We start from the raw sequence: 21,764 nt of genomic DNA, 5'->3' as shown, positions 1-21,764 counted from the left end.
ATCTAACCAGCGACTGGAAATGACCGACTACCCCAAGGGAGCCCATTCTTGGGAGATTCCCCCCCACTCCACAGCCCAGCTCTGCAGATGCAGGACATTTGGAGAACTGAATGACCAAGCATTTGGGAGCTCATCTGGACCACGTCCAGCCTCTGAATCTTTGGGGGTTCAGCCGCTGCTGGCCTCAAATGCAATGGGATTGTTTGTAATCCCTGGAGGCCAACCCTCCCCAAGGCAGTCAGGAAGTGTCTAAAACAATCCCCTCTGGGGGGTAGGGGTGGGGACTTGGGAGAAGGGGTGGAGTGGGGGCAGGGCCTGGGGCAGAGCCGGGGGTCAAGCACACACACACACTCCCGGCACATTGGAAAGTCGACACCGGTGCCCAGAGCCATGGTTTCCACAGGCCACACCCTGCCTCAGCCGGCAGTGATTTGACCCTCCTGTAATGCTCCCCGGAAACAGAAGACCTAACAGCAAACATCAAGAACCCTGAGGGTCAACAAAGCATCTCCCTCCTGCTTGGGGGGTAAAGGCACCCAGGGTAATTGCCACAAGAAACACATGATTCTTTTCCAAACAATAGAATGTTATTAAGTAACAAAAACACTGCAAAACAACCCTGTGCAAGTTAAAAACAAATACATTAAACCCTTAAACTCGTGGACCCGAGCTTAGCAGGGCAAAGAACATTCACGTCCATTTTAGCTATATGTACAGCACCCGAGACTCTCCCAGTCGGTGTATGTGGCCCTGTGGCTGTCCTGGATGTCCCCCAATCTGGTGTGGTCGGGGGAGGGATGCAGCCCCTTAACTTGACCCTCGTACAAGTGGGGGACAGTTCTCAAGCCGTAACATCCCCCTCAAGCCAGCTCAGCTCCTAGCCCTGGGAGCTGCATTCAGACTGAGCAGCTCCCCTCTGACCCCACCAAGCAAAGTAGTCAGAGCCAGGGGTGGCTCCAGGCCCCAGCACGCCAAGCGCGACTGGCAGAGCGCCCCCGGCGGCATGTCGCCGTGCTTGGGGCAACAAAATGTCTAGAGCCGCCCCTGGTCAGAGTCTCGCTAGTCTCTCCCTGCGGGGCAGGTTTTCCAGACCTTCCCCCCCCCCGTGACAGACCTGCCACTGACTGTCTGTGGGGGAGGGGGGTTGCCAGGATTAGAAAGCGGGGTGCTGGGAAGCTCTCTTGGGGCCCAGCTAGCATGACCAGATGTCCCGATTTTATAGGGACAGTCCCGATTTTAAGGTCTTTTTCTTATACAGGCTCCTATTACCCCCCCACCCCATCCTAATTTTTCACATTTGCCATCTGGTCACCCTAGGCCCAGCTCCCTCTGGGGGGTGAGGCTGACTATTCTCCAGACTCTGCCAGGCAAAGTGAATCTGCAGAGAACGGCAGGAAGGAGGCGAGGCCAAGCAGCGGCCTAAGATAAACGGAAAGCCCCAGTGCCCCTGGCCTGGGCTGGGGGCTGACACACATTCTTGTTGCCTAATTATCTCCTCTGAGGGAGCTGGATTCCAAGGGACAAAGCATCCTCAAAGAGGGCTGGGACTGGGACCCGTTCCAGAGCCCCGCAGGGGGCGGGAGAGGAGCTGGGGGGTGAGGGAGGGGAAAGGGGAGGGCTGAAAATAATAATAATAATAATAAAACTTCCTGCAGTTCTCAGGAGAACATGGGCCAGAGATATAGGAAGCAATCGAGGGCCTTTATCGTGGAAACACAGGCTCAGGGAGCAGGATTCCTGGCCAGCTGCACGCCCAGCCTCGGAGCTGTCAGACGCCACATGTCAGCAGCAGCAGCCGAGCAGGGGGAGTACTGATTGTCCCACACCAGGCAGCACAGAAGCAGGGAAACGTGCGTGCATGTGAAGTTCAAACCAGTCCCTTTCAGCTGGGTAGGAATAAGCCCCCTGGAAGGTGAGCATGGGAGCCGGGGGAGCCCTGCTGTGGTTAGTGGGGGCTGCATGGGCTGCGATGGCTCTGGGACTTGGGTCCCACCTGAAAGGGAAGGACAGCCTTGATAGACCTCAGCACCAGGTGCAGCATGGGCCCTGCAGCTACACCTTCCTGCTCCCAGAGCTTGGGGGCTGTTACCCCTCCACCGCCGAATACCAGGTCTCGAACTCGCTGCAGAGAGATGCTCCGTCCGTGCCTGAGCCCAAGTGGCCAGCCAAGCGGCTCCAACAGCTGGAGAACATCATGGAAAACAACACTCAGTGGCTGCAGAAGGTAAGATCCAGTCAGGGCCCGCTTGGATCGCAGTGGTTCTTGTATAGATTGCAGCAGTGCCCGCAGCATGCCAGTCCCTTTCCAAACACAGGGCTTGGCCTGCGGACATGCAGCGTTGCCAACCTCCCTCTGGGTTTGAAGAGTCAAACGGGGCACCCTCTGTCTCTTGCATCAAGGGGCGACCTCTTGCAGCTTGCTACCTTTCTGCTGCCGATGCACAGGCCAGGCTAGGACCCAACTCGCTCTCCCCTAGCTGTGCTGCCTCTGCAGCAGCAAAATCTTCTTTGCGCAGTGATGTGGGTGGATGTGACTCAAGGTTGCACTGTCACTGTTCTGGCCATAACCATGTGGTGCTGGCTTCCTCGAGAGGACCTGATCAAAGTCTGTGCCTGGGAACTGCTGTATAATTACTTTGTGAAAGGGACCAAACAGGCTTCTCGCCTTGATCCAGACAGTCTCAGCATTGTTGCAGGTAAGTTACCCCTATAGATGAGGAAAACAGTACAAGGGCTTGGATCATTTAAATGGGCAACTTCTTTATTGATCCTGGGAATCTATCATCTCGCCTAATACTAAATACCCCTTTAAAACTGTTTAAAAGGTTAGATCTCTGCTAGCCCCCTCCTGAGTGTGACATGCTTTCTGTCTCTGTTATCAGATCCATGTTCTGCTCCTTGGCTGTGCCTGATGTTCTTTTACCGGCAGAGCCGGAGCGGAAAAATTCTCTTTCTGTTTTTCTTTCCAGTTATTTTAAAACCCAGGAAATCACAGTCACTTGGGTTCATGGGTCTCTCCTTCGCGAGCCGAGAGTTTGAGAGTGACTCTGGTACTGGTTACACTAGTGTAAATCGGGAATAACTCCATTTACACCAGTGAACTGACATCGAAGTAAAATGAGTTTAGAAGCAATTTCAGAATCGAGCAGCCTGGGTGAAATCCTGATCCTGTTGTCATTAAGTCCTGCCGCTGACTTCTCTGCTGCCAGGATTTCACCCTGTGCCTGCAGGATATATCGGGCTCCTTCCTAAACCATAAATATCAATTGCTTAGCATGCAGATACCAGTCGGGCAGTAAAGGGGTTATTTCCTTCCTCTTTGTTCCCAGGCTGCTATAAGGGCATGTGTCTAATTCCGAGTACGTTACATCTCTTTCCAAAGACGACCTATGCAGGGCAAACTTCTTCACACTCTACCAAAGCAATAAGCAAATATTTGCACTAGGGGAGAATGTAATTAAAAATAAATCCCCCCAAATAAAAAACCCATCGGATCAAAGGCTGAGGCATGTGTGCAGCGCAGGGGAAAGTGTCTGAAAGTGATTAATACCGAGCATTACATAATACCGAGCATTACAACGCCCTTGTGTTAATACATATTCCTGTCCACTCACTGGGATTGCATGTGGTGCAGCACTGAAAGCAATGCTGTTTGTTGTGTAGGGATCTCTGGATGAGACTTTAGCTCCCACGGTCCTGCCAGCTCAGCATGGACTCTAAGGATTCCACGGGACGGGATTTGCCCCAGAATCCTTAGATGTGTCACTTTTGTCCTTTCCGGGGTCAGTTGTGGCTTCCTCTGGAGTGGTGGCTGAATTTTCATGGTGCTGTGTGCAGAATATACTGCGTGTCAATTGAGGACCCGTTGAAAGACAAGGGGCTGCAATGACATAAACCGTAGGATTCTTGTGATTGTGCCATATGGAGGCACTGTCTGGGAAGCCGCAGCAGCTGACCCAGACTCCAGGCAGGCAGAAAACATGTGTCTGGGGTGAGGCAGCAGGGTTTTGTCTCTAGGAACTGTGGCAATTTAGTCGTCAGTGCCACTGAACCTGCTCTGCATAGAAAAGTCCCCTTCTGTCTGCCAGCATGTTACAGGTTCCTGAGGCTGCTGCCCTCTCAGAGGCTTAGGTCCTGATACTGCTTTTACAAACATGCCACACCCTGAATGTGCAGGGCGGGCAGGGTGGACAGAGCCCGGTCTGGCTGGGAGAGGGTGCTGGCCCTCTGGCACTGCAGGGGTTAAATGGAGATGCACAGATTGTTAGGAAGTGGACTGGAAAACATTCTCCTCAGCTGTTTCCTTTCCCTGGACACCCAGATGTGTGTTTATTGCCCAAGAAGCCATGAATCATGTTGTCTAGGGCGGAAGGTAAACAGTGCTGATCTGGTTCCCTGCTGAGCGGGACCCAGAGCCGCGAGCAGAGCCAGGGTGCTGCTCCGAGGCCCTCGTGTTTTCAGCACTGCTGGGATCCAGCCACAGCTTCTCATGCAAACTCATCGGGGAAGCAGGATTCCTCCATGGCCACCTGGGAGCAGGTGGAGTCCAGCCAGAGGCTCTGTCACAGGTTGCTGGGAAAGGAGACATGGTCTGGTGAATTGTAAAGCCTTAACGCTGGTGGCTGAGTGAGGGGCAATGGGAGGGACCAGCAAAGAGGAATGCCAGGGGCTAGCTGTCTGCTCCGTACCAGCCTTTCTCTGGTCGCTCGGACTCCGATCGTGTAGCTGTGGTGGTCACCTGGAGCAAGATGCCTGGGCTGGTGGCTTCATCGCCTGCTAAAGATCCACCCTGGGGCCTCTCCTTGAGAAGACAGGTGCTGACGTTAGGGCCTGTCTCTCCCCCGGGCACTGAGCTGGACCAGCCGTGTCAGCTGGACACCAGAGGGAAAGCAGCAGCGAAAGCCCAGGTGTCTTGTGTGGCCCACTCAGAAGTTCCCCAGCACTTCTGCCCTCACTCTCCTGCCCAAACGTTTGGTGCCAGGCTCATGCCCCTGGTGGTGCCACATGGGAACCGAAGCCTAGTTCTGTCAAGTGAGGTAGGACAAAGGGACCGGGGATTTTACAGCTCATGCTGACGCTGCTGGCACTGCTGTATTGTGAATGACTCTGCTTGGCCATCGCTCACTCACAGGAACGAAGGTTTCCTGGCTGACCTGGGGCCTGTTCTTAGCTCTGCCACTGACTCAGCACGTGACCTTGGCCAAGTCATTCAGCCTGTCTGTGCTGTGAAAGACGACCCTGCTGAGTTACAGTATCGAGCAGGCCTGGACAAGCCTGGTTTAACATCACGTCGCCTGGTCCTGGCCAGCTGACCCCATCTTAACCATGACAATCTGTACCTCAGGCGTCTCCTCCATTGACGGGGATCATGACCCTGACTCAATTCATTAACATCTGCAAAGTGCTTTCAGATCTTCCAATGGACAGAGCCTGGTAGTCCTGCCAGACACCCAGCTTCCTGTTTATAATCTTCCTTTTGCTGAGACCCCCCCGGGCGACTCTCCCCAAACAACCCCCACCCTGTAACTCCTTCCCGCTGTGACTCAGCCACCAGCACGTCAGGAATGGAATGCGAGAGGCCGCCTTGGGCCTGCTGTTATGGGATATGGCAGGGGAAGCCCGTCAGATGCTTTCCAGCCATTGAGGCTTGGAAGTGGCCAAATCAGGGTGGTACCACTGGAGTTAACGCCATGCGTTTTACTGACCGGCGCCCATTTCGGGGGTCGTTATAAACCCCACCCCCTTGCCGACAGTCAGCTGGAATCTAGCAGGAGTTTTTCTGATTTATGCTGCAATTTTGCAGGAAAAACCTGATCCGAATCAGCAGTTCCTGGCTGCTCAGGACCAAAACCCAGGGAGCGTTTTGCCCTTTCAGTGTAGTCTTGGTGGGTTTGCGTAACATCAAAGAGACCCAGATTTTTAAATAAAAGGGCATTTGCTGAGTACAAGGTGACCAGACAGCATGTGTGAAAAATCAGGACAGAGGGTGGGGGGTAATAGGAGCCTATATAAGAAAAAGACCCAAAAATCAGGACTGTCCCTATAAAATCGGGACATCTGGTCAGCCTAGCTGAGTAATAGGCCTTGTGCCAATCCGCTGGGGGAGGGAAATGATAGTGGAGCCTCCTGGCCCATTTGCAGCTGAACGAGCCTGGCTTTGCCTGAGCAGGGCGGTCCTGTGGCGGAGCAGCCTGGGAAGGACGGGGCGCGGTTAAGACACTGGCCTGGGCTTCGGGGGCTCTAGTCTCAGTTCCTGGCTCTGCCAGATGGTGGGTGCGAGCCTGGTCAGGTCAGTTCTGTGCCCTTCTCCTCCTCTTTGTCTTGTCTAGTGAGACTGTGAGCCACGCGGCGCCAGGGCCTGTCTCTTGCTACGTGCACGTGCAGTGCGCACCCACCGTCGAGGGGCCCTGGACTCAGGTGGGACTTCTGGGCACAAGGAAGAGGACTGAGGATTCAGTGGGCCAAGCAGTCCCTGCAATCAGCCCCAGCATACTGCCTGCCTGAGGCAGATTTTAAATCTGCCTCACTCTTTAATTCCCCTAGGGATTCGACTGGCTCCTAAGGTCAGTATCATCCCAGTTTCCGATGGGTGTTTCTGGCCTGGTTCCTAGCCCTAGTTCTCAAGGGCTTGTAGTTCCCTAATGAAAGAGAACACAACACTAAATACCAGCAGCTGCTCTTTAAACAGCAGCAAGGGGCTGGGTCCTGCAGACATGTCCTGCTGGGAGGTGGTGGTTTACTACCATGAGCCTCGGGGCTTTGGCTATAAAGAGACCTTGCTGTTCTCTTCCGAGACATCATTAAACTAAGCTGCCAGTCTCTGATAACTGCCCCGGAAGGAGGCAAGGACCTGGAGGTCTGGGCCAGCAGCCTCTCTTCAGAACATGTGAGCCTGTGTGTGAGCCGTCGGGAGGTACAGTGTGGCTGGTGCAATGGGTGTACCTGTCACAGCCGCTGCATACCCAGGATCAGTCTCTTTCTGGGGTAGGAAAAGTGCCTTGAAAATCTGCTCCCATCCTGCTTTACGAAGGAGAAAGGTTGGTGTGAGGGAGGGAATCACATTCATTCCAGACCTGAGAGTGTTGGAGGCGCTCCCAGAGTCACCGGGAATCCATCAGTGTTTATTAATTTACCCCCCACCTTTTTTTTAAATTTGCTTTTAAAAAATCTCTCTCCAAGTTAAAGCAGTGACTGCAAAGCTGGGCCCGTCCTGCATCACTTCAGAATGGGCTCCATGACACAGTGAAGGGATTAAATGAGTCCTGGTTTACATCTGTGTGTGTAACAGACGAAAGCAAAGCGATGCAATGAAATGGGCCACTGATACAGACACACCACAGCTAGATGTTCCTTGCCCTGGGGAACTTCCAGTCCAGGGAGGAAGTCTGCGTACTGCCGTGGAAGCAGACTGTGACCGGGTTTGAGCCCCTGCTCTGGAGCAGCGTGCCCCCGTGCGCTCTCGGCTCGGGCATGCAGAGGATCCAAGCGCAGGCGGGTGTAATGAGCTGAATTCCCTTCCTCGCTCCCCTGTTACAATGAGAGGAAGTTTGGCAAATGCCCATGGGGACGACCGTGTTTGCACATGGACAGGGCACATCATCTGCATACACAGTGCGGAGATCAATATTTATGCAGCGAGGAGGCCCTGAGAGCGAACAGCACGTGGCCCCCTTGCCAAAGCCTTTGGGGGCAGGGGTCAGTTACAAAACAATAGGCAGAAAGAAGCAAGTGGGGCTCGGTTCACCCGTTCCCAGGCTCTCATTTGTTTACCATTCATCCCCTCCAGCGCAAGGAGCACAGGGAGAGAGAACTGTCTAGTGGTTAGAGCACAACCCATTCCCAGCTCTGCCAGGCCCGGAGGGAGTGTGACTGCAGGGGACCCCACTGCACGTCTCTGTACCTGTCTCCTTGGGGGGAATCAGTAGCACCGCCTGGCCTTTCCGGGAGGGCGGGGGACAGGTGAGGTTTAACCAAAGCATGCGGAGCAGCTCAGACATGGGAGGCTAATATATGTGCTGCTGGCTGATATTATTAACGTGAGAACCTGACTATGAGGCATGTTTCCTAGAGTTCATGTTGCATGTTTCACCGAAGGCAGGTGCCTAAATATCATGGATGGATGGATGGATGGATGGATGGAGGTGTGTGCCGGGAGTCGGATGGATGGATGGATAGATACAGAAGTGTGATTGGGGACATGTAGAGGGGAGTGCAGGGATGGGCTGGCTGGCTAGAGGGACATGTAGGGGGATGGAGAGATAGATGGGTAGGTAGGTAAGCAGGCAGGCAACCAAGTCCGCACATCAAGCTACAGCTACAGCATGGCCTGTATGTACCAGTGTAATGCCATCACCTATTGTTGACACACTGTGTAACCCCCCAGTTCCACGCCCACTGCTGAGGGAAGTCATCGTTTCCGACACAACCCCTTCTCTTCCTGTGTTTTGTTCCCAGCTGGAGAGCTACATCCAGGAGAATGCAAAAATGGAGCTTGCCGAGATCCAGTTCAACACGGTGCAGAACCACACGGCTGCCATACTGGAGATCGGGAGCAGCCTCCTGAGCCAGACGGCTGAGCAGACCCGCAAGCTCACCGATGTGGAGACGCAGGTAACTGCTGGCTGGGCTGTCACCCGAGCTGTCCTCTAGGCGCTGAGCCCTGGAGTCGTGTGTGACTCCACGGACTGGAAGAAGATTGCATTCATATACACCAGGGCTGGACTGGGTTCCCCGGTCACAGCAGAGAATGTTCCGTTGCATCTTGCTAGTCTCCGTGCATTGAGATCTGTATTCTTTGCTGGGGATCTTTATAAGAAGCAGAGGGGAATTTGATGCCACCTCCGGTGAAGACACCTAAATGACAAGTGCACCACTGAAGCTGCTGTGATTTCAAACAGCTTCTCCCTGATCCCCAAAGTTTTAAAAGGTGCACTTCTGCTTTCAGAGCACTGGGGCTGGACACTTCAGAATTGCTCATCACCTTGCTTGCATGTTGCATCCTGGGCTCTTGTGAAAATCTGGCCTTTTGTTTTGGTGCCTACATGGGAGCTGAGCCCATGCAAGTCTGTGGATATCCGCATGTGGATATCCGTGGACTATATTTGTGGATTAGATGCAAATACAAATTTTGTATCTGTGCAGGGGTCTAGAAATCCAGCCCCGACGGTGTGACGCAGCAGGGAGCGGGGCGGATTGACCTGGGAACGTTGTCTAGTTTTACTGGGGCTGTCTGCATGGGGGATGGGAGAGCAGGGGATGACTTTAGGTGAGGGACGGGACCTGAGGGACGTAACCTGAGCCAGGAAGGGGGTAGGGGGAGTCAACACCTTTGCCCGGGAAGCTGGACAAAGAGAAAGAGCCTACTGGAGAGGTTTTTACTTTCAGTTTTGGGCTGGCTGGGAAGAGGCAGGGAACCCCAAGTCTGGGGTCTAAGATCCTTGCCCCCAGAGGAACCTGGCTGAGGGGTCCTGGTTGTACCTACAAGCCCTGCCTGGGACTGTGTTCCTGTCGTCTAATAAACCTTCTGTGTTACTGGCTGGCTGAGAGTCCCGGTTAATCGCAGGAAGTGGGGGTTGCAAGGCCCAGACTCTCCCACCCTCCATGGATGCTGAGCCCTTGCAAATCTGCACTGAGGGCTCTACTGGGACAGGAAACCTAATCTCCAGAGTCTTCCTCCCCACCCAAACTTAGGCCAAAGTCCATTTCCCCATGCAGGCTGCTCCTCCTGCCGCCAGGCTTTGGAGAGTGTTTCCCAAACCCACATCCCCTCAGATCCCATCCCTTCCTGACCATCCCAGTCTGGTTTCTTCCCCCCTAGGTTCTCAATCAGACCTCAAGGCTGGAGATCCAGCTGCTGGAGAATTCTTTGTCCACTAACAAGCTGGAGAAACAGCTGCTGCTGCAAAGCCAGGAAATAAACAAGCTCCAGGAGAAGAACAGGTAAAAATCCCTTCTCTGGTTAGGGCTGTGACCATGCTGGGATCTGGAATAGAAACAGGAGAACCCAGCGTGGTCTGGGACTTAGCAGCATTTCTAGGGCCAGATCCCCAGCTGGCGTAAAGCCACACCACTCCAATGACTTCACCTTCCAGGTGAGGATCTGGCCCATAGGACTTGACAAAAGTTGTGGGTTTCAGGGAACTCTTTGGCATTTCATGGAACATTTCCCCCTTTCATTTCAAATATTTTTCATGGCAAATTCAGTAAAATCTCATTTTAAGCTCCTATATGGCTAATTAACTGGCAGCCTGTGTTGTGATCATAATAAAGACCCCTGTTTGGATGAAATTCTTGCTCTGGCTTGCAGAACACCAATAAAGATACAATCAAATACAAAAGTCAGTGCAGCTCACGGGAACTTCTGTTTTGCAAAATGGATCCCAAACTCCAGAGCTTTGGAGTTCTCTTCTTGCCCAGAACCTACATTTCCAGAAGTGGTTCTAAGCGTCTCCAGGCAAGCGCCCTGCTCCCTTTCCTGGAGTGCGGCGTAGGGAGGTGGGCGACTGTGTGTTTGAAACTCAGGCAGCTGCTGCCTGCGCTGACTGGAAATACACAGGCAGTGCAGTTGTAGCCCTGTTGCTCCCAGGAGATTGGAGAGACAAGGTGGGCGAGGGAATGTCGTTTATTGGGCCAACATCTTATGGTAAGAGAGAGAGAGAGATGAGCTTATTACAACAATCTGTAACCCCCTCAACCCCCCTTTGTGTCCTATGACTGCAGAGGTGTTAATGGGCACTCCACCTTGAACGCTCCCTTAGAATATATGCTAACAATCTGTTCCACCTGCATTTAGCTCGAGGCATCTTTCCCAATCCTCCAGAAGAGCTCTGCGTGGCTCCAAAGCTTGGTCCTCTCCCCAGTAGGAGTTGGTCCAATGAAAGATATTCCCTCCCCCATCCTATCTTGTAAATAAATAGGTTGTTGCCCCCACGATTAGGGTGACTAACAGACGCAGAGGGGCCCGGCCGGCTTAGGGTGCCTGCTTGGAGAGGGGCAGCTCCACACTGCACACCCCAGAACTGCAAAGGGCTTGTGTCAAAGGCCCCCAGTGCAGGTGCCGTGAATAGACTGAGCTCTGGTGAGATCCCCACTGACTGGAGGTGACCACCCGACTTATGCTTCTGGGAACATTCTCCCTTGTAAATCTCCCTGTAGCTAATGCCCCGGCACCGGAGCTGGGAGAGCCTGCCTGGGAGCCAGCCAACCAGCTCTGGCTGCGAGAGGGGCCTCTGGTAGAGCAGGGACTTGTCATTAAAGGGTTTATGGCTCTTCTCCACCCCTTTAGCCCGGGCGGCAGGCGGCCTGTGCCCAGCTCATTGCATTTGGGAAGGACGCTGACGGGAGATGGCACAAGGCCTGCCGGTACTGCTGAGCACTGTGCTAGGGCTGATGGCTTCATAGAGGCACAGCTTGAAAACGCGTCCCCTAAAAGCTCAAACCACAGGAGGCTGATTGAAGAAAAGCTGGGGTGTGGAGTTTGAAAAAGACACCCTGCCTTTGGAAAGTGTGGGGCTGGCAGCACTGTGCTAGTGGGGGCCGAAAGCCAGAGCCCCAGGACCGTGCCTCCCTGGGGACTGTAGCAGGCAGTGGGCAGAGTGTGCACGATCTGTCTGTCTGGTCCTCATCTGCCCTGTACCGTGGTATCTGGGCTCCGTCTGGTCTCTAGTGTGTTTCTCCTCACAGCACCCCTCTGAGGTAAGGCTGGGCAACTATCCTCTTCTGTAGATGAGAACAGAGGCACAGAAACTAAGTGACCCAACCAAGGTCACACCGGGAGTCTGGCAAAGCCAGGAGGGGAAGCCAGGGCTCCCAGGCCCCAGCCTAGCGCTGGCCCCCCCCTTGGCTCCCTCTCTGTGAGGCTCCTCTTAATCCCCCCCTTCTTGGCTCCCTGCCCCCAGCTTTCTGGAGAAGAAAGTCCTGGATGTGGAAGCCAAACACGAGGAGGAGCTGCAAGGGATCAAAGCTGAGAAGCTGGAGATGCAGAGTCTGCTGTCCAAGCAAACCCAGCTCATCCGGGAACTGGAGCAGCACCTCGCCACAGCCTCAGCCAACAACACGGTGCTGCAGAGACAGCAGGCGTCTCTCATGGACACAGTGCACCAGCTCCTAAGCCTGGTCTCTCAGTGCAACAGTCAGTACTGCGGGGCGTGGGGGGGAGGGCTGGGAGTGGCTGCTCTGGAGTCGGGCCCAAGCAATGGCCCAGCTCACTTGGTGCAAGACTTGGGGAGTGTCGGGGGAGCTGCTCCCCGACTCTCAAGCTGCCCCCCCCCACTTTAATTTGAGCAGCCTACGGGCTGCTCTAATTTGGAGGGTTGGCTCTGCTCCCTGTGGAACCCTGGGCATTGTCTTATCGCCACCAGGCCCCATCCCTTCCCAGCATGCCCCTATGCTAGGGTCGAGGGCTGGTGTAGGAGCTGCTGGGCTGGGTTTACACCTGTTGAGAATTCCCTCCTCCTGTGGGTTCCCGGCAGATTCTGAGCCATTGGCTCCACTCATGCGGCTGGAGCAGGGTCCGGTATCAGTGTGGTTGGGACAGTGCGCCATGAGCTGCTAATCAGAGGTGCACAAGGAGCAAGGTCTCATGGCACGGCAGCAGAGCCACAGGCGGTGCAGGGTTGGGGGGAGTCTCAGGGAGGGGGGATGGTGGGGTAAGTCCCCCTGGGCAGCATCTGAAATTGAAGCAGCTGGGGGAAGAGCTGAGTGTCCCCTTTTCTGCTCCACCTAGAAATCTCCCCAGCCCCGCAGGAGGAGCAGAAGGTGTTCCGGGACTGCGGGGCTGCGTACAAATCGGGCCTCACTGCCAGCGGGGTCTACACGCTGCACTTCCCCAACTCCACAGTCACCACCAGGGTAAGTCTCTGAGCCTGGCAGCCTGCCAGCTGGGCCAGGCCCCTCGGGCCCCCTCCCCAGCCCCTGGTGGACTTGGCCCAGGGTCCGAGATATGCGAGCACATGGCAGAGGGCGGGGAGTAGGGTAAAGCAGAGAGGCGCTGGGAGTCAGGACTCTTGGTTTCTGGTCCCACCTCTGGGGGATGGCGGGTGGCTAGTGTCTGAAGCAGAGCAATGAGATTCTGGGTCTTTCCTCAGCTCTGCCACTGCTTTGCTGTCTGGCCTTGGGCAAATCACTTCAGTTCTGCCCCGCCGCGTATCCATCTGCACATGGGGTCTGCAAGTTGGCTGGCAGGGAGCGGTTAATGAGTGCAGGCAAAGCATGCCGAGCACCTGGGGGGGCGATGTGTCGGAGAGGGGCTGAGTATTAGCATTCCTGAGATACAGGCTAGTATCCCCGGCCCTGAAAAATGGCGCTTGTCAAACCAAAACAACCCCCGCCCATCACATCCACCCACCCCACTGACCTCCTCTGCCTCTCACGGATGCCACAGTGGGGATGGTTACTAGTGTGCTTAGCCACAAGGCTGCAGCCAGGCCTGAGGATCACAGCCAAGCCCCTGCTTTGGACATGGGGCCCTAGCGCTCTGGCGTGAGCCACGCCGGCTCGTGGGCTGTGCTGTATGTGTCCGTCCAGTTGTGGCCACGCTGTCCCGTTCACAGGCGTTCTGCGACATGGAGACCAGCGGGGGAGGCTGGACTGTCATCCAGCACCGGAAGGACGGCTCCGTGGACTTCCACCGCACCTGGAAGGAATACAAACACGTAAGGCTTCCCTGTCCTGTCGGCAGCCAGCACCGCCCCGGTGAGGCCGTGGTGTGGGACCCCCAGCATTTCCTCACCCTAGGGCAGGAAGAGCTTCCCGTGGAGGCTAGGAATAGCCAGCCCACTCCCAGGGGCGAAGGGCCCTCGCTTTCCCACCTGCAGCCCCCGGCTGCCCTACATACGTGGGAAGGAAGAAGAGGAGCAGAGGTTACTGCCTTATTGTTCAGGGCATATGGTGAAGGGTACACGGGAGGCTGCAAACAGGAACCCAGCAATGGGGGAAGGGATGGAGAGCGGGGCCACCCCTGCACTGCAAGGAGGGAGCTGAGGTTGCCCCCCTGCTGCAGGGTCAGGGCTCTTTTCACTGGGGTGTTGTGATGTAAGACGAGGAGGCGCTCAGACACTGTGGTAACGGGGCACAGAAGTCCCATCGACAGAGAGAGGCCATGACCTGGAGATTCTGCGCCACCAGCATTCCTGAATCAAAGCAGGCCAGGCCCTGCTTTTCCACGGACAGCCCAGGGTCCAGGGGCGTCAAACGTAGATGCCCAAATTGCTGTGGGCAAGGGAGGGAGGGTTTCCCCCGGATACCAGGGGGTGGCCCCTCTGCTGGGAGTTGGTTGCGTGTGTTGTATGAAAGGGAACATCAGGATCCATATCTTTGGCGTTTGGAAAGACCCCAGCTGTTCCAAGTCAGCCCCGGATTGCAGGGCTTCTTCCATGTGGTGGGACAGTTTTAGAAGGTGATGTTTCAGCCAGTCCCGCCAAATCCATCCCCAGGGCCTGTCCACTGAAGTCCGCAGAGATGCACCAGGCATGGATTTGGCTCTGTGAGCCCCATGGGCAAGCGGCGACATGGTGAAGTGTCTGGTGCACACGCACGCACATTCTCCACCATTTGAAACGCTCCCGTGGAAAAGCTGTCTGTGCAAATGCTGGAGAAAGATCTCAGATCCTGGCTGTGGTTTCAGCTCATTCACATGTGAGTCGTGTGGCTGGCCCTGGAAAGCGGTTTTGTAGCCACAGCGCTGAGAGGGGGTGCGTGGGTGTGGATCTGGTGCAGGAGGGATTCTGTGTCTCTTCCAACAAATGGCCTGGGCAGGAGCAGGAATGCAGGGGCTCTGAAACTCCTTCCCCTCATACACTGGTGTTGTGTGGTGCTTCCCTGGTTGGCCTTTTGTAGCCCGAGTCTCAGCTGTAATGTGATGCAGGGGAGATCTCTGGGCACAGCAGGGGTAACCAAGGCCATTGACTTGTGGGCTCTCCAGAGAAGTTACTGGTCAATGAACCATTGTCTAGATTCATTCAGAATTCCAAAGCCCAGCACAGAGCTCCCTGGACCGTGCCTGTATCAGCCACACACATTGTTGTGGGGCTGGGAGAGCGAATGACGTGCTGCAAAACCTGCTTCCTTCCGGGTTCCTTCTTTCAGCCCATCTTGGGCACGGCACCTCTTGGCCTTTGCCCGGCTGCACTGAACACGGCGGTGCCACGGGCTTTGTGTTTGGAAAGCCGTCCTAACCAGATCCAGATGCCAGAGCCTGAGGCATCTCAGAGGCCCAGAAGTGAGATCTTATTCCTCACAGTGACACTCGAGTACAAAGCTACCATTGTACGTACAATTCCTCCAGAGCAGAGCAGAGCTGGCCCCTTCCAGCACAGAAATCACGGAGCAGGAACCTGGGGACTCTGCTCTCTCCGGTAGCAGCCACTAAGCGCAAAGCCAGGTGAGCCCCAGTGCCGCCGGCTGGTTCTGGGCAGCTTCCTCCTGCTTCACTGGGTTTCTGGTCTTTCATGCAGGGCTTTGGGTCCCCATCTGGAGAATACTGGCTGGGAAATGACTTCATCCACCGGCTCACCACTCAGGGCTCCTATTCCCTCCGAATCCAGCTCCGGGACTGGGACAGCAACGAGGCCTACTCCCTGTATGGACATTTCCAGCTGGGCAGCGAGGAGCAGCTCTATCGGTGAGTCTCGCTCCATCCTGCTTGCTGCATCACGATTTGGGCATGAAGGATGACCCCGCCCCGCCCACGATGGCAGTCAAGCCCTTGCCAAATCCACTAGACCCAGCTGGTCCTGGAGAGCCAGGATCAGCCTCTGGGTCTCCTGAAGGGGGGGTTAATCCCTGCTCACTCTTATCCCACACAGCAGAGTCCAGAGATTTCGTGGGCACAGCATGTGGCATGGAGAATCCCCTGCCTTTCCCGTGCTGCAGCAGAAGCTCCTCTTGCAATGTGCACAAGCCAGCTCCTGCCTCAGCACCCCCTTGTGGCCTGAAGTTGCTCTGCAGATGCCCTGCCTCAGTTCCCCACTTCTCAGGACTTCTCAAACAAGCTCTTCTGTCATTTGGCACCCCTCCCCCTGGGGGCTAGATTGATTAACATCAAATCATTTCCTAAATATAGTTCTCGAATCGGCAGCAACTCCAGACAGGTAGGCTTTCCTGCTGGGGTCTCTCAGGCCTTCCCTGCCCAGAGCCTTTCCCTGAAGACGCAGCATTCCCTGCTGGAGCCTACTCCCTCCCGCCAGCCATTCCCTGCTGTGGCAGGCCTCTGCTGAAGTCTCACTCCAGCTTCACTCTTGTTGTCTGTCCCTGAACATCCCCCTTCCTCTGCAGCTTCCTGCTGCTCTTTGGAGGAGAATCCGCTCTTCCGTGCCAGCTGGTTCTACCAATTAAACCGCACCCCGATCCCAGGTGACATGGGGGGAGGAACTAGAGACTCATCCCAGGTGCGGCACGCAAGGCTAACTCTATGGGGCTGGCCAGCTCCAGGTCTCTGGACCTCAAAAGGGCAGCTCCTCCCCACCCCACCCCGCCCCCAGTACAGGCACTTTCTGTCCCAAGGCACTTCCACTACATGCATTGCACCATGCGCTGGAGCCCACCAGTGATGGTTCGGCTCCGTCCCGATGCTCCTGTTCCTGGAGAAGCCAGCTTGGAGCACCCCCAGCTTGGAGTTCATTCTGCTAAGTCTCGTTGGGATTTTGTCCATGCTCCCTCCCATTTTCACCCCCTTTATCTTTAACACCCCCGAGCTGTCAGAGCCGCTGATTAGATGCTGACTCACTAACTGGGCGGAGCGGTCGCTAAGAAGAAACGTGATCATGTGAAGTGCCTTGTCCTGCTCTCTACTGGGCACGTTGCCGTACTCATGAGGAGAGCAGGAATTGAGCCTAGATTCCCCATGCGGCAGAGCGCCACACCATACTGGTTGTCCACACTGTCCGTCTAGCCTGGCTTTTGGGGAACAGTCTAGGACCACTCTTGAAGAGACAGTGGACGCCTTCCACACCAAGCAGTGCCAACAACCCCACCCATACCCACCATCCAAGCCAGCTCAGAATCGGCTCCTTTACCAGGCAGCTGGGGCATGGCTCATCCTAGCTGGGCTGCAGTAACCCCCGGGGTCTGTTTTGTACATGGCAGCAGCTTGGTGACATGGGAATCGGGATGCCGTGCCATACAACACCCACGTGACCTCACAGAGAGCTACTGGCACTGCAGCTGGAGCCTGGGCTGGCTCAGTCCTGGCTGTGATCAGCGGAAACGCATGATTCTCTGTGCTCCATAGACTCCAGGGAGCTCCAGCACCAAAAGCACTTGCTCCGATGGCCCCACGTTAGTAATGCTTATGGAATCAAACACGTACAGATAGGGCCTATTGCTGGGAAGAGCTTTCCCAATGAGGTGAGTCAATATAGGACGGGCAGCCCTGGCCTGGAGTTTGGCAAAGAATCCCCCAGCTATTTCTCATGTGAGGACACCATTCCATGAAACCTTTTCAAGAGTCTTGCGCGCCTCCTCCCAGTTCACTGAAATCATCTTAATGCAAATGTCTTTTACAGTGAGAGTCCTGCTGCCTCCAGGGTGGCCTGCACTCTGCAAATGAAAGAGGCCAAAGGAATTAAAAGCTTTTTATAGCATCCAAGCACATGCCCTGTGCTAAAACCCAGTGGAACCTTGGCCTCAGAGCTTTGAGAGCTTCTTTAAATCCCGAAGCCGGGTTTTTCCAGTGGATTCTGTGCTTGGCAGGCTAATCCTGCTCTCCTGAGTTTCAGGTCTCTATGATTAAGGGCAGAAATCTTAGGCTGTGCCTGTTCTACAGCCAGTGGAAATCAGGGGGAGTCTCTTCCGTGGCTGCACTGGGATTTGGTTCTAATTGATCCCTCCAATGAATACAAATTGTGGTTACTGGAATGGCCGTCGCAGCGCCACACCCCATTAATGAATGGGGATCAGGGTTCCTGGCAGGAGACCGGGCTCGTTCTCCATTTGTTTGATCTAACAGCTTTTCCCCAAGCGCTGAGAATTTGGCTTGGAGTCCCCAAACCTGGTGAGACACACATGCAGCCTTTTCAGGAATTTTAGAGGCGTTTTTATCCTGAACGCTGGGGCAGCTTTGGCCTCTGCTGTGAAATTCCATCTGCAGACACCTAAGAGTCCTCACCAGCCAGTTTGTGTTTCATCGCCCTGGCCTCGCAGCTTGTGTACGTGGTTTGCCCTGATGCTGTCTTTGTTTTGTGCCATGAGAAGCAGGGCTCTCGCTGAGTCCTTGGCAATCAGCCCCAGCAAAACACAAGGTCATGGGTAACAACCCACATCCAACAGCTGCCCTTGCTCCATGGCAGGTCCTTCACTCGACTCCTCGCATTCCACCCAGCTCCAGACAGGCTGGCCAATGACAGCATCAAAAGCAAGGCCAGCGAGTCCCTTTCCAAGCCCAGCAGCCCAGAGTAGCCCTTACCACCCATGCAGCTTGGAGCACGCAGAGGCAGCACTGCACCATGTGGACTGTGGGTTCTTACACTGTTATTCCATAGCTGGCCCATGAGCAAAAAGGGGTCATTGTCCATCTGAGTGCCCCATCCATGGTCTCCAGGGCTAGACACAGCCGCAACAGCTCCTTGGCTGCAGCAGCTGGAAGTGCAGGGAGGCCTCTTTTGAAAACCCTGAGCCACTGTTGCATCTTGCTTTCGGAGCCCCTGGGTGGCTGGAGCTATGCAGTGGGGCCCTGGGTTTCTGCCTGACCTGGCCGTTGGGCCAAACACAGTTGCACCAGCAGGGGACACTCAGCTTCACAGCTGCAGCAACTGACAACACCTTGATGCCTACCAGCAATAATATTTGTGTCTGTGCATATACAGGGTGGGAAGCTGGTTCTCTTACCTATAAAACCGCCAGCTCCCTCAGCTAGTCAGGACACCATGAGAACAATAGACCCTGCGGGTCCTAGTGCCAAGCTAAATAACTCCTGTCTCAGGCAGTGTGTTTTTGTGTGAGACAGAAGCAAAACAAACATTGTCTTTGTAGAGTAGGCAGGAACGGGCAAGGACTGCCCACGGCAAATTGCTGAGGGGACAATACTGGCAACTGCTTTGGAAACTGCAGCTCCTATTCTCACCCAGCCGCACGGCTCCAGGGCCCTGGGGACATCTGGCATGACTCCAGCCTCCCCTTTCCACCCCCCAGTCAGTGCCCTCTGGCAGATCCCCCACACCATCCCACTCCAGAGAGCCAGCAAAGGAGGCCAGGCACAGCTGGTGTGACAGGCACGGCATGGGACCTGTCACACAACATCTGTCCCTTTGCAGATTCTCCTGGGTTGGGAGGGAATGGGGCCATTGCCAGCTCTGGTGCTGCTCACAAAGTCCCAGCTACTTTGGCCTGTCGCTCTCTGTGTTCGGGCAGCACCCGGCACAAGGCAGGCATAGAAAATGGGCAGTGCCATGGGGCACCAGGTGACTTGGCCTTTAAGGTTTCAGGTGGCTGGACACACAAGGCCTGAGGAGATATAGGGAGAGAGGAAAGGGGTCCAGGGAAGAAGTAGCAGTTAAAAGGGCCTGGGACCCGGAGCCTTGCGAGGAGCAGGGCAGGGCTCCCTGCTCACCCAGCCAACAAGGAATGAGTTGGGAGAAGGGGCCAGTGTAAATGCTGCCTCTGCCTAGCACAAGGCAGGTGTCTGTAGACACTGGGCGGCTGGAAGGCTCCTGCAGGGCCCTGAGTTAGCAGGGAGAGGGCAGCGGCAGGAGAAGGACTGTTTGGTAAAACCGCCTCACTGGCAGAGAAGCTGGTCAGAAGCCCTGCGGCTGGCCTGAGCCACAGCCCAGCCCCGAGCTGGGGAAAACTCCTGCCCTAAGGAGGGATGCGGGAAGGACAGTTTGGAAGACAGCCTGGTGTGTGCCAGGAAAGCTGAGGATTGGAAGGCGCTGAAGCCTCTGGGGTTTGCTCCCTTTCTGCTGCCCATTTCTAGGCCTGCCTTGTACCGTGCTCATGTGGCCTCTCGCGTCCCTGATCTCCTGCGAGCCCAGCCCTGGCATGGCCGCTCTGGTGGGGACTCGCCAGCAGCGCCTCCTGGACACGCTGTGTCTGTGTCTCCCCAGGCTCCACGTGCGGGACTACAGCGGGACGGCCGGCAGGACGAGCAGCCTCAGCCCCCCGGGGACGGCCTTCAGCACCAAGGATGCCGACAACGACCGCTGCGGCTGCAAGTGCGCTCAGATGGCGACTGGAGGTAACTGCCCCCGGGAGCGCTGCAGGGCCATGGGTGGGCTGGGTGGAGCCCCTGGGGACGCGCTCTGTTGCTCTCCTTAGCACTGCAGTGAGATAACAAAGGCCCTTCCTGCAGCATCCATTGCTCCTCACGCCCCCAATGACTCCAGATCTGGCAACGTCCCAGCTGCTCCTCCCACAGCCCTCCCCACCCCCACCCCGGGCGATATCATGGTACCGATAAACTGCCCAGCAGGCCGGGCCGCCTGACTAGGGAGACACAGGAGAGCAGGAGCTCGCTGCTGGCCTTCCCTGGACAGCACTGGGAAAGTGACAGCCCCACAGCGAGCCAGTCAGCCCCAGCCCCCACCTTCGCCAAGTGGCCACTGGCTGGGGCTCTGGTGCACCGTCCCTCTGACCCCCTCTCTGTGCCCTAGGCTGGTGGTTCGACGCCTGCGGCCCCTCCAACCTGAATGGGATTTACTACCCCGCTAGCCCCGCGACGGTCCGCTACAACGGCATGAAGTGGCACTACTGGAAAGGGCCCAGCCACAGGCTCAAGGCCACCACCCTGATGATCCGGGCTGCGGACTTCTGAGAGGCCCCAGACGGGCCGACGCGCTGGAGCTGGGGCTGGGGCTGGGGTTGGGCCGTCCCTGCAGGGAAGATGGGCTGGGCTGCGGCTACGCCAAGGCTCCTGTGGCACCACGTGAACGGCCTCCAGCATGTGGGTCTGGCCCCGAAGGGCGAGCTTACACAGCGCTCTGGACACCTGCTTAGCCCTGCCTCTGTGCGGTGCCTCCTCCCCCCAGCGCCAGAGCTCGCTCCCGGGCACCAGCCATCGAGGATGGGCCTGAGCAGAGGCAGCCCCCTCCCACTTGTCCAAACGCAGCCTGCGTCTAGGTCTTAATCTCCTCCCCGTTCAGGAGCTGGCTCACAAACATCCTGCTGTTTCCTGTGGAGCCGGGGACTTCTGATACTGCTGTCAAGTTGTTCAGATAAAGCATCTGTGGAGAGCGCAGCTGTGCTGGAATGAGTCCCTGGGCGTGAGCTGGGGGGCTGATCCCCAGTGGGGAGCAGGGTCTGCAGATAAAATGGGGTTTCTCTCACATACCCGCTGTACAGCTTAAATCCCACATCTACGGCAGATGCTGAACTTCCCCAGAGGCAGGGGGGTGCCAATCCGGGGGTGCCAATCCAGGGCTGCAGGTCAACCCAGCAGAGGCAGGGCTGCTAGAAGGCTTGTACCTGGAGCCACTGGGTCTGGCTGCAGGCCCGTCTGCTCCAACTTTAAAGTGTTGTGGGGACCAAGGCGGGCTGCAGCCCTCTGAGCCTGCCTTTTGGTCCATCCTTCAGCACGTACTCCCCCAGTCTGCGCGCTTCCCTGGGTCCGGAACACTTGGCATGCAGACCAAATGGGCACCCCCACCCCCCTCATGCTGCAGGGAGGGGCAGGGTCTCAGCCAAGGGTGAGGGTTTGCTCTGAGAACATGCAGCCCCTGGGCTCAGAAACCCCAGAGGGTGGCCTGCTGAGCACTCTGGGGCTGGGAGGTGAGACGCAGGCTGGCAGAGGTTGGCCAAGGGGCTCTGTGCTCTTGCCTGGTGAGTCCGCATTGCCT

At 56.1% G+C, this 21,764-nt stretch overlaps 1 protein-coding gene across 3 annotated transcripts in view; it reads left to right on the top strand.

Moving 5' to 3' along the window:
• Nucleotides 1-1,663: 1,663 nt before the first annotated feature.
• LOC127039019 (angiopoietin-2-like) overlaps nucleotides 1,664-21,764 on the top strand; it is an 84,193-nt gene continuing 64,092 nt past the window's right edge. The window contains exons 1-9 of one of the 3 annotated variants that reach the window (XR_007770855.1): nucleotides 1,664-2,224; nucleotides 8,455-8,610; nucleotides 9,818-9,939; nucleotides 11,898-12,130; nucleotides 12,725-12,849; nucleotides 13,551-13,652; nucleotides 15,453-15,619; nucleotides 20,037-20,167; nucleotides 20,583-21,102. Coding sequence is in view for 2 of the 3 variants with exons in the window: in XM_050932115.1 (XP_050788072.1) it covers nucleotides 1,919-2,224; nucleotides 8,455-8,610; nucleotides 9,818-9,939; nucleotides 11,898-12,130; nucleotides 12,725-12,849; nucleotides 13,551-13,652; nucleotides 15,453-15,619; nucleotides 20,037-20,167; nucleotides 20,583-20,743 (1,503 nt within the window). In the remaining variant the exon portion in view is untranslated. Of the gene's footprint in view, nucleotides 2,225-2,611; nucleotides 2,697-8,454; nucleotides 8,611-9,817; nucleotides 9,940-11,897; nucleotides 12,131-12,724; nucleotides 12,850-13,550; nucleotides 13,653-15,452; nucleotides 15,620-20,036; nucleotides 20,168-20,582; nucleotides 21,167-21,764 lie in introns of those variants that run through there. The other 2 variants (XM_050932115.1, XM_050932116.1) reach the window with 2 other exon arrangements.

This window comes from Gopherus flavomarginatus, chromosome 22 (assembly GCF_025201925.1).
Source record: "Gopherus flavomarginatus isolate rGopFla2 chromosome 22, rGopFla2.mat.asm, whole genome shotgun sequence".
Lineage (NCBI taxonomy): Eukaryota > Metazoa > Chordata > Testudines > Testudinidae > Gopherus > Gopherus flavomarginatus.
This window is presented reverse-complemented; position numbering and strand designations above follow the sequence as displayed.